The sequence below is a fragment of the Chaetodon auriga genome, chromosome 2 (genome assembly GCF_051107435.1).
Source record: "Chaetodon auriga isolate fChaAug3 chromosome 2, fChaAug3.hap1, whole genome shotgun sequence".
Lineage (NCBI taxonomy): Eukaryota > Metazoa > Chordata > Actinopteri > Chaetodontiformes > Chaetodontidae > Chaetodon > Chaetodon auriga.
Window position 1 is genome coordinate 15,457,279 of NC_135075.1, and position 12,021 is coordinate 15,469,299.

Consider the following 12,021-nt stretch of genomic DNA (forward strand, 5'->3'; position numbering starts at 1 on the left):
AGCAGGAAGTGCCTTACAGGATCCTATCTTATTGCCATCTCCCCATCTCTTCCAATTACCAACAATTTCCACCACTCTCTGCTTCCGAGTCAGCTGCAAAATTACAGGTCACAGATTTGCTTACAGTCAAGAGAGGGAAGTGGAGGGAGAGACAGATTGAAGGAGAGAGGCAAAAGATGGGAGGGAGAGAGCAATGGATAGGGAGAGCTGAGAAAGTAAAAAATCTCAGGCCATCAGGAGTTGGAGCATAAATGCAGCACGGGCTGCTGATTGACAGCAGGGAGAGATGAGAAATGGCATATGCTAATTTAGGCTTATATCCCACAAGGGCCTTTTAATAATGCTGAGGCATTGTGACACTCAGGTGGCCCGTGCTCATTGCTGCCATAATGAAGAGAATATGCTAATAGCTGACTCATCTGCTGGAGGAAAAACTAAACAAAGTAAACAACACCTTCGCTGTTCTCTGTTAGTGTACGGAGGAGATGGAGGGGAGAGCAGACAAAGTGAAGGAGAGGCAGAGAGATGGGTGGGATGGAGGGAAGAGGTGCTGCCTGACATTAACAGTGAGTTTCTCCATGCAAACCCTCAAAAATCCGACAGTTAATGCACAGCTAATGCCTCCGTGACTTTCACTTTGCTTTTTTTCAAAGGTCTCTTCAAATACCGAAAATTTGTGAATGACATCATTAAGCATAAATCTGTCATGCACAAGAATCTTGGACCAAATGTCCGTAAAATATGAAGTGAGCAGAGTTAGGACTGGTGTGTAAAACCCATTTCTGACTGAAACTGCTTTGTGTGAAAGTGCTCAGTACAGCCAGGAGCCAAAGAGAGGTTAACCCAAACGCTCAGATCAATAGACTGAATATAATGCTTAGGCTGGCACAACTGTGAGTGCTGAAGTGAAAGACGTGCGGGGCAGAAGCAACTCCTGAAGCCCCGTCCACACTCACAAACTCCAGGAGATGACACAGAGAAAACTTGGGGTCAAAGCGTGGAGGGAATCTGCTGTGAGCAGCACATGCAAGCTTTACAGTAATCCCACAGTGCATGTTTTTCATTTTTCTCCTGATGAGCTCCTGCATGGGCACCCACACACAAATGGGCCCTATGTTTTGTTTAATGAGCAATATGTGCAAAGAAGTAGTATAGAAATAAAGATAGAAGTGATACGGATCATATGCTAATATGGCTGAGAGGGTAAAAGTGAGATTGAGCACATTTCTAGCATGTTTCATTGCTATAGCAACAGCCTTTGTACTTGTGGAGGGGAGTGGGTGGCAGAAAAAAAAAGAGCAAGAGTGAGAGGAGGAGTGATGGGGAGAGAGAGGGAGACTTTGGCTTGCTCCTCTCTCTTGGCGAGGTTCTGCCAATCGAGCTCTCTGCCAACTCAAGACCCTGGGGCTTTAAACAGTCAAGGTCACTGAAGAGGAAAAATGAACAACTCCTCAACGTGTTTCTGCATACTCCACATCCGAGAGAGGCGACGAGGAGCAGCTCTGGCTCACACAGACAGAGGGAGCCACCGCTGTACTCACGGCACGTGCGTGATTGTCCGCCACCAGACCCACTACCCACCAGCAGAAGGATCATGGTGGCTGTGAAATACCCTTGAAGGATCGTGGGTTAAAAAAAGGGGGGGGGTTTAATCCTTATTGTACTTAATTTAACTGGCTCTATCTGGCAATGTTTCCTATTTTGTTGTGAAAAACAGCAGCATTTCACATCCAGACGCACGCAGCCCTGGACATTCTTCCTGTTTTGTATGCAGATGCTCATAATCTCAATAACGCTCCATTCTGAGCTCAACTTTTAGGCCAGTTATCATAGGAACTACAATAACATCAATATAGCTCAGCAAATAAATGCAGTGAGGCGTAGTTCATATTAAATTACAATTCAGTTGTAGCTGACACTCACACACACATTAGCATAGATCTGTGAAGGACAACCTTGAGTCACGAACTCAGGGTGTGTGTGTGTGTGTTTGCGTGTGTGTGTGTTTAGAGAGAGAGAGCCGTTATGAGCCTCTGAGGTAACACAGTGAATATCAAATTAGTGAAGGTTGTTAAAGCTCCCCTTGTTTCGTAGAAGTTTCCAGTCAGTCTACAGTACAAGCCCCTACACACACACACACACACACACACACACACACACACACACACACACACACACGCAGCTACTATCCTCACATATCCTTTGAAAGACTTGACTGGTTACGGCTGCTGAAATCAGTGATGGCTGCTATTTTTAGGATACATGAAATGTATCTCTCACACACAAATCATGATGAAATATGCTTGTCTGTGTGTGTGTGTGTGTGTGTGTGTGTGGCAGTGAGCGTTCACTCATGTACACACATGCACACACGCTAATACCTAATACTTCTATCCTTGTGAGGACACTCAGCCGTAGCAGACCAGAGGAACGGAACAGATTGGCAGGCGGGCAGGGAGCAGAGAAGAGTGTGAGGAGCATGTACATAAATTCACACGTGTTTCATTTCCAGGTTATGTCAGAGATCAGCGCTGGAGCGAAACAAGGCATTTTCCAAAATGTCCTCTGCCTGTAACCTCTCACACTACATTGTGGATCATGTTTATGGGTCGATTCGGTCATAGAAACAGCTCATCGCATAAGTCAGCCTGTATGATGAAGCTTCAGTGTTGCTTTAAAGAGAAGCTTAATGGTCATCTAGATGCAAATATAATATATGGCCAAAAGTACGTGGACTGGACACATACTTTAGACCCTTAATCCAAACTGTGGGAAACCTTAATGCCATTTCCAGTGGTTCAAAGTAAGTACATTTACTCTGCTACTGTATTTAAGTGCAAGTTTGAGGTACTATTTCCATTTTTATGCATCTCTATATTCTGCTGTGCTGCATTTCAGGGGCAAACAGTGTTCTTTTTTCTCCTCTACACAAATTTGACAACTGTATTTACTCTCCTGATTCATTTTCATCAAAGATATCAGCTTCTAAGATGATAAAAACTGAAATCTGAAAGTTTATAAAAATGCTGCATTTTTACATTTAAATGATGCTTACACTTTAGCAACATCTCAGTTACAGATTTTTCAATATATTGTAGTTATAGTACTTTTACTTAAGTAAATAGTCAATACTCCCTCCACCACTGGCTACAGCACAGAGTGACACTTTAAAAACTCAAAGTCCTCAAAGGTTTTGTGTGCACACAGCGGAAAGCTGCAGGCTGTTATAGCAGCTTATAAATTTGAATGAGATGATCAGCGATGACATAAGGGTGTGATGTTAGCGTGTCCGCACACTTGTGGCCATGTGGTGTATTTTGCACTTTGTATGTGTGTATATTAATCATTTATTTCTCCACGGTCTGAAAACCTCTGAGCTGAATTTGTAGCTTTGAGAAGCTAACAGGAAAACTGATTTTGTTCATTTTACCAAAGTCAGTACTGAAAACGTGAACATAAAACAATGCCAGTCGTCTGCTAAAGGCAAACATTATTCATCACATAAAAATTCAGTAGTCTAGATGGTGGTAATTTAGAGTGACACTGCCGCAGTGAGTACAGTCTTTGTCCATCACCTGAGCAATTTGAAGTCTTTTCTGCATATTTATCTTTGCATCCACAATCCGTCAGTCACTGTCACTGTCAGTCACCGTCCGTGCCACAGCGTGCATCATTTGTTAAAGCTGTCACACAGCCACTGCCAAACATGTGCAAGCCTACGGCCTACATGATAAGGTGCTGACTGAGATAACTTCTAAAACGAAGTCAGGTAAAGGAAGAAGGCGAGGTGACGACGAAGCTGTGCGAGGCCTGCTGAGGTGTGATGAAGCGCATGTGCACTCCACCAGGGGAAATCAACCGAGGGCAGAGAGCATGGAAAAACCAAGGGAGGAGGAGTCGTGGCCAACAAGCAGAAAATCCTCTCATTAAGAAAATCTGCTGATGAAATTAGAACATCTAAATCAGTCACACTCACACGTGCATACACACTTCATGCCTTATCTCCTAATCTCCATCAACCCCTCCTCTGAAAAATGACGGAGGAAATTACTATGATTGAAAATATTCCGTTCCTGTGCACACAGACACACATCGAGACCTTATAATTATATTTTAGTTGTCAAAACAGACGTTTCATGTGTGCCTACCTAGAAATAATCAGAGAATGCATCAAACGTCTTTACTGAAACATTTGGTTTATTAGAAATGCTTATAAAAATGTTCCATAATACTACAGAAACAGGTTTGTACCACATAACAACAAAACGCTTCCGTCTTCAATACACAGTATAAAAATACCTTGAAAAATAGCACCGTTTTCTCTGGCAGGTAAACATGCAGTCGTGATCAGAAACACAAATTTCCCCAAACAATATAAAACATTATGTACAAAATATTGGCAGAATATTGTGCTTGATTCTTCATATTTAATACAAACGATAAAACTATATCCATAATAGTAACCCAATATATTTGTGCTTATATAGTTTTCATGTTGAGAAGTGTGAGCAGATATTTCAGGCATCGGGGGTTCTGGAGGTAAGAGTCCACACGCGGTCACAGGTGACACTTCAAGGCTTGGATGGGGATCAGATCTCCTGGTTAAATTCATTACAACCAGGATGAAAAAAGCAGCTGCTTCTTTGATAAAAAGTCAGATAAAACTCTGTTGTGTGAATTGTTAAGGGCTGAAGTTAGTCGTCTGTCTGCCTTTGGTCTATGTTGTTCTTGAATCATTGTTCTTCTGATTAAGTTTTTAAGAGAGGGAGTAAAGATTAAGGCTGTGATTTGTAGAAATCTGTTCATACATTTAACAGTTTGCACTGATTCTTTTGGATGACCTCAGCATTCATAATGCAGCGTTCTGTTTAGAATTGAAGCTCTGATTTGTGAGCATGTATTTCGTCTTCTCCACAACACCTTAGAGGCTGCTACAGTAAATACTACAGTACTTACAGCCATATGCCATACCATAAGACCTGATTTCTCATAGTCAAAGCTGAAATACAAACCTAAAATACTGTTACTTTATCCACGTGACAAAACAAGACTTTCAAATGCTCATTTACAAGACGGACAATAGTCGTATGAACAGTCTGTACACACGAGCACTGAGCAAAAGAATTAACACCTTAAAAATGCAGCATCCTTACAGTAACTACCAGTTATGTGAAGTTCATAAATTGTGCAGTTCGTGCTCTCCTGTTGTGTTGCTGACGGTCTGCTTGGTTTCCTGTCGCTAATGCAGCTTTCATGTTTTTACTTGTGATGCGTTTTATACTTCAAACTGTACAAATACTGTAAATCCTGATCACAAAGGCTGCAACACAAGTGAGTCATAGTGAGTTGAAAAGCAAGCAGCAGGATGTTCCAGCTTTAAAAGAGGTCTTTTCATTAGTGTTCCCCATTTTTATTTGTGATTGTTTTTTTTAAGGCAACAAGAAGCACCGAGGTAGAAACAGGCCTCCATTGTTTGTACAGTCCTTGGTTTACTGCTGTGGATCTGTAACGAAGCATTATTCATTTTTTTTTTTTTTTTTACTCAAAAAAATTTAAGCTCTTCAAGCCTCTTGAGGCAAATAGTGATCTGTAATACTGGGCTATAGAAATAGAATGGATTTGAACTGAACAACATGTACGTTTCGAAAAAGTGGAGCAAACTGCTTGTGAATAGCAAATAATTGAAGGCAGAAAAGTGCATCTTTCCAAGGGAACATCCTTGGATTTGCTGAGGCGGGTCAGAAAGCGTACTTATTTTTCAAAATCTTCATCTATTGTGAAAAATTTAACCATCGCTTCCAAACAGAAGGCCATTTCTTTCAGTTTCCTCGGCCCAGTAATCAGTGAAGCAATAGGCTCCATGTAAACACACATAATGACTGCACAACATCAAATTAATGAAACATCATGAGCTTCATCATATTGATATTTACTTAAGGATTATTGCATTCGCCTGTAAGGTCAGTCATGTAATTCTGTGTGTGCATGAGGAAATGGATCAAAGTAGTGACATACCTCAATACTGTGGTAAAGTTAAGCTGAGTTGTCCAAAAAAAAAAAACCAACATAAAGACACTCTTCCTCCGAGTGCAAACATTAAAATGAGTTTTTTGACCAGATAAACACCATTTTGCCGTGTTTGGAGAACATAAAGCACGGAGGCATGCTGGTATCCCCTCTCAACCACAGGGTAAAGTTTGGTTGGGTTTACAGAAGCAATAAATAAACAAAAACAAATCTTAACCATGGACATTTAACAAAATAACAATCTATAAAAGCAATAAAGGGCTAACATTCCTGCGGCTGAGGAGGATTTGGCCACAATCATCGCGCTGTCTTCAAGGGAGGAGGACCTGAATAGCAGATCAGCTGTTAGTCCACATACATTCAATGTCATAACATAGAGAGAGAGTGTGTGTGTGTGTGTGTGTGTGTGTGTGTGTGTGTGTGTGTGTATACCTTCGTCCTCTCCAAGGCAGACCTGCTCACAGTCCTCCAGGTGAAGGAAGCGGTTGTCGTTTCCTTCACAGCCGCTGTAGATGAAGGGCCTGCAAGCCTGAACCTGACTGTTAAAGTACCAGCGCAGAGTGTATCGTCCACAGCTCCCCTCATCCATGGGCAGCAGGCACGGGTCTGCTGGAGCTGCACAACACACACACACACACGTGAGGAGTGTACATGCATAGGCACAAAGAAAGCAAATGCAGAGTGAGGATAAGGCAGGCCAAGCAAAAAACAGCAGATGCAGAACAGCAATACAGGGCAACAGGGAACAAGCATTCATGACCACTGAGCTCAAAACTCAATCAAAACCCAACTGCTCCATTATTTTACAAGTTTTCTAGATGCAGAGTAACTCATTAGCACTGGCATATTATTCTTTGTTTTTGTGTTTTATTTCACTAGATGCATATATGCCTTTAAGCCAACAGCAAAACAGCCAATGCGGCCTGAGACATGCAGAGAGGGCCAAACACCAGGCAGGCCGAATCAGCCTTTAATAAATGCCATTACAGGACAGCACATGAGCTGGTTTACCTTCCCCTTTGACTCTCCTCTTGGACCTGACTGATTTGGACTTGACTGCTTTCAGAGGCGTAACTTTGACTGCTTTCTGAGCAGCAACTGTTGCTGCTTTCCTAACGCCAACACTGGCTGATTTGTTTGGTTCAACTTTGACTGTTTGGTCAGTTTCATCTGTGACAGCCTCACCTGTCAACACACACAGAAACACAAAACATGCACGCATAAACGCACAGGCGCGCACACGGACGGACACATGGCAAAGACAGCGTGAACACATTCAGAATACACGGAAAAGAAAAAATATGTTAATGTGATGACAGGGTGATCTACATGAAAGGTCACGGGCTCGGGGTGGTGTGAGCTTGTAGCAGGCTGTGTGAGGAAATATGCGAGGCCAACACAGTCTCATACTATCACGAACTGAGCACTAAGTGGAACGCATACATAATATGGGACGCACTCCTCATGGCACAAATTGGATTATGTGCTGATTGAATAAACTGAATTATGTTACATGAGCACAAATTCAAAACGCCATCTTCGGTTTGTCACATAAGTTTGCAGTATGTAAGCGAATCTGGTTAATGTCGGGGTCATTGTTAGATGACTACCATAATCTAATTCATGGGGAATCCAAGTATTTGACAACTTGGTTCTTATTCTCATATCTTTGCTCACTGTAACATTTTAATCAGCACCTTCACTGCTGAGACTTGGGAAACCCAGACTGAGCAACATATGGGAGCAACACTGAGGGTGACACAAGCTTGAAGTTGGAGAAAGGCTGCTGGAGGTGAGACGTACTGTAGATACCCATCCCAAAGTTAAAAAGGAGTTTTTGACCACTCCTGTTATGGAGAAATGCTTGCATGGGTGGCTTCCCAGTTCTTCTGAGTCTCCTCTCTTGTGTCTATGTGCACAAGGATGTACGCACACATGGGCATGGTGATACACAGTCCTGCTGATGGTTTCACTTTATTCTGCTGATCTACTGTTGGCGGTGCAACGAAATGTAGCCAAAAAGGCAAAAAAGAGGAAAACCGCTATCAAGTCAACATGGACGCAGAGGTATAAAGACTTCCTCCAAAAGTCAGTTTTGCAACTGTTTCACTGGGAGAGAAATGCATTCGAGACATTAGTCAGGCCTGAAGCTGCACATATTCTTCTTCAGAACTGCTTGGTGGGTGGTCACGTAGCTTTGGACCCCAGCGAAAGACTGTACCATCGCTCTGGTTGGCAGAGGGAGTGAAGTAGAGCAGCTCGTCCATGGGGTCGTCGTAGGACTCAATGGAGTAGATGTGCTCGTAGTCTGGGTCATTGGTGTTCATCACCACATGCAGCTCCCGGCCTGAGAGAAGAGCAACGCCACACAGGTCAGAAGATCCTTCACTTACCTCCAAGCTTCAGACAGAGGGGAGGCTCAGCACAGTCAGCTAAACAGAGCCTCTGGCCTAACATTTGTATTCGTCTGGAAATGCTCAGGGACAAAAAGTACGTTATGTCGGACGAAAACACCAATGGAGTCCTCTGTTTTCTTGATGAGAAAACCACCCAGTGTTCAGAAGTCTCCAGACGCAACAGCACCAAGATAAACCTGTTGTTAGGGACAGACACGCAGAGAGACAGACTGACAGATGGAGGCCGACAGGCAGAGCCGTGGACGGACACACTCACCCTCCTCACCCTTCAGGGCCAGCTGTTGCTCTGGTGCAGGCCGAGCCCTGACCGGGGGCTGGGGCCGAGTGTCTGGGCCTGAACCTGAGAGAGAGAACCAGACAGGAGAAAGAGGAGCAAACGAGGACACCGAGGGAGCAGAGGCAGGATTCAGGGAGCGAGGGGGACCAGGTGAGTGTTACACAGGAGGGAGAAAAAGGGGGCCAGAGAGGGAACATTCAGACACATGAGCCAACAACAACCCCGAGAGCACCACACAAATCATCCCACCGGTCCAATGCACACACACACACCAGCTAAAAGGATTTACAAAGTTTTTGCGACGCTGTTCAACATAGGGCAAACTTCCAAAAACTGGTTGTAATCCTTTAAGGACTCAAGTCGCTGCGATATGGACTTGTGTCGCACTCGGGTCAAACATTTTCTGACACGAGTCAATCGATTCAGCTAAAGACCGATCGAAACATCACTGACTTGATCATTATGAAGCACACAAACGCCTCTTAGATAATGAGAAATAAATGAAACATGAGCAAAATGTTTGTTTTGACCTCCTTCTCAGCAACACTGCATATTTATTAACAGCCTGCCTCTCCATCGCTCATCTCATGCTGCTGCTTCACAACACTGATGAAGCCTTGCATTGATTGACAGCTCAGACAACAACCATTAGCAAAAACTTTGGGAAAGTTGATGATTTTGATAATTTTCTTTTGGTTCATTTACTTTTAAATATTTCATGTTATCCCTTTTCACTGTGAATACACTGAGGTCGGATTTACTGATTGGACAAAGTATGTTGTTGTATGTCTAGCATGTTTATATAATACACAATATTAGAAATGGCTATTGCTATGGTCAGAGCATAGGCAGAGAAGTTTATTATAAAGCTCAATTAAATATCTAAGATATTTATAAAAGGCACTTAAGACTAAAAATTAAAAATTAATAAAGATCATTGCAAAACATCTCTGGACAGTAGAACATATTTCAGGCAAATTTTCAATGTTATTCTATCAGATTTATCTCTGGAAGAACCTGGACAATCAGCACATTTTCTTACGTTGTTCAAACAAATGCTCCCAAACAGAGAACCAGGCTGTGTTTTTTGTGTGCATGAGCTTGAATGATCATGCATTTCCCTCATTTTCACTAGCACAAAAATGCTAAACGAGGGCAAAGGCACTGAAGCATATTAAAAATGTATATAACATATGAGACGGACTGCTTGCACTACAGACTGCAGCAGCATATGTGGTAAAGCGTACTGCTGTGACTCATGCTACATCACAGCCCTTCTGTCCGCCCGTCTCTCTTCTGCTGCAGCTGAATGGCTCACTCACCTCCACACGCTGAGGATCAGACAGATGGACAGGAAGGAAGCAGAAAGAGAAGGAATAATAAAGGTCAGTTTAAAGAGTCATGGCATGGCTGCAGCTTCTTTTCTATCATACTGTCAGAGAGTTTCGCTGAGGCTGTGACTCATGTGCTGTGATTACCATCTGAAGTTCAACTTGGGGACAACTCTGTTATAAATTAGCAATGCAAGCTGCATAAAAGACTCACCACAGTGCTGACTCATCTCGGAGCGAACGTACTCTCTGACTTCATCCTCCTGAATTCAAAATCAAGGGGGGAACAGAGCAAAACACACTTACAAACACGACCCTAATATCAACTCCATCAAACAAGTGTGTGCGAGTGTGTTTGTGTGTGTGTGTGTGTGTGTGTGTGTGTGTGTGAGTGTGCGCTGTTTGGTGTCAGCATCTTCAGACTGAGCCCTGCGGTAAGGCTCAGGCACTGACCGTCATGCCCGGCTCTCCTCTGTCTCCCTTGGCTCCATCTGGGCCCATCTCTCCCTGCAACATGGACAGGTATTAGGACACACACGACCCACAGAGAGGCTTGCAGCACATTAATTCATTAGACTGAGGCCAGGTGCAGCGCATGAACTAAATGCAAAGTCAAAGTGAAAGGTGAAATCAATAGTGACTTTTACAGATAGATGAAAACAGTGTACTGTACTGTTTTCATGTGATTTAACTTATTAAATCACATGGATATTATTACTAATTCTAAGCTAAGAAAGCTTTAATAATATGTGGCTGTCATTTTAAATAAGCAGTTTTTGGTCCACTGCAATTAAGTCTGTCACTGAGGAGCTCACAATGAATGTTCAAAGTAACTAGGCTCTGTGTGATGTTGAAGCAGCTACAAGGAACTTTCTTTTTGTGTTGATATTGAGGGCCCCTGTGGACAAAAGCAGGAGTGTTCCCCATAACGAAGACTGCATTTCCCGTGAGCACCTCCGCCTTGTGTCATAACGATCTTGATCTGGTTAATGCATGTATTTGTTTTGGAAGCAAATGTAAGAAAGTCCCAACTTATTTTTATGCTAATTGTTCTTTTTCAAACAGCTGTTTGCAGGATGCATAGTGATGAGGTAACGGATCTATCAGTTTCAGCCATTAGCACAAAATATAACATCAAAACTACAATTCTCTAAAGAAAAACCTCCTCCTGCTTCCTTTTAACTGACTAATGTACTGTTCACTGTGAAACTGCCTGGGAAAATGTAGACATAGGTTCTTCATTTTGTTTTGGTGGGGAATTGGACGTAGTGACAGTCCTCTATGGAAACAGTCTGGCTGATGGTCTGGCTGGCTCATGTAGGTCATATAGAGGCATCAGGATTAAACTGAGACTGTTTCATAACCACTTAGAAACTGCTTGTAGCTGTCTTAAGAGCTTCAGAAGTTTTTGATACGGGCCCCAGTAATTTCTCTGACTCCAGCAAGAAGCTTCCCATCAAAGATGGCTGTCGAGAAAACAACGAGGACACTTAGTGTGACGCTTACCGATTCTCCTCGCTCCCCTGGGATCCCTGGGATACCGCGTGGGCCCACTGTGGCGGGACCAACTGGACCTCTCTCTCCCTAATAAACAGGCAAAACAACATGAGAACATACTGTCTGCAGTGAACAGATGCACTATAAAACTTAAGATTACAGCTGTAAATTACAGGCCTCTGCATATACAATCCCTGGACAGGTGGAAGAGAGGCAGCAGTTTATATTGCACTCTGTATCAAATGTCCACTGGCATGTTTTCCTTTCTGCTGTGTATTGTGCTGAAGTGACATCAAGGCTGGAGACAAAACAACTTTCATACTGTCAGAATGCAGGTGTTGTGCATATGGTCTCATATCCGCACTGCAACTAAGGCACACACACCTTATAACATATCTGCATGAATGCATGAGTACATTCACACACTAATGAGCTGTAAATGTCACCATTTCTTTTATATTCTTGGACAGAA

The 12,021-nt window shown here is 43.0% G+C and overlaps 1 protein-coding gene across 1 annotated transcript in view; it reads right to left on the minus strand.

The window, feature by feature from the left end:
- Positions 1-4,177: 4,177 nt before the first annotated feature.
- Positions 4,178-12,021, minus strand: part of col7a1 (collagen, type VII, alpha 1) — a 58,930-nt gene continuing 51,086 nt past the window's right edge. Inside the window, exons 111-118 of the mRNA XM_076742175.1 lie at positions 11,559-11,636; positions 10,506-10,559; positions 10,267-10,315; positions 8,701-8,784; positions 8,249-8,374; positions 7,039-7,212; positions 6,460-6,642; positions 4,178-6,353 (exon numbers count right to left, since the gene is read on the minus strand). Of these exons, the coding sequence (XP_076598290.1) occupies positions 6,325-6,353; positions 6,460-6,642; positions 7,039-7,212; positions 8,249-8,374; positions 8,701-8,784; positions 10,267-10,315; positions 10,506-10,559; positions 11,559-11,636 (777 nt within the window). The 3' untranslated portion in view covers positions 4,178-6,324. The remainder of the gene's footprint in view (positions 6,354-6,459; positions 6,643-7,038; positions 7,213-8,248; positions 8,375-8,700; positions 8,785-10,266; positions 10,316-10,505; positions 10,560-11,558; positions 11,637-12,021) is intronic.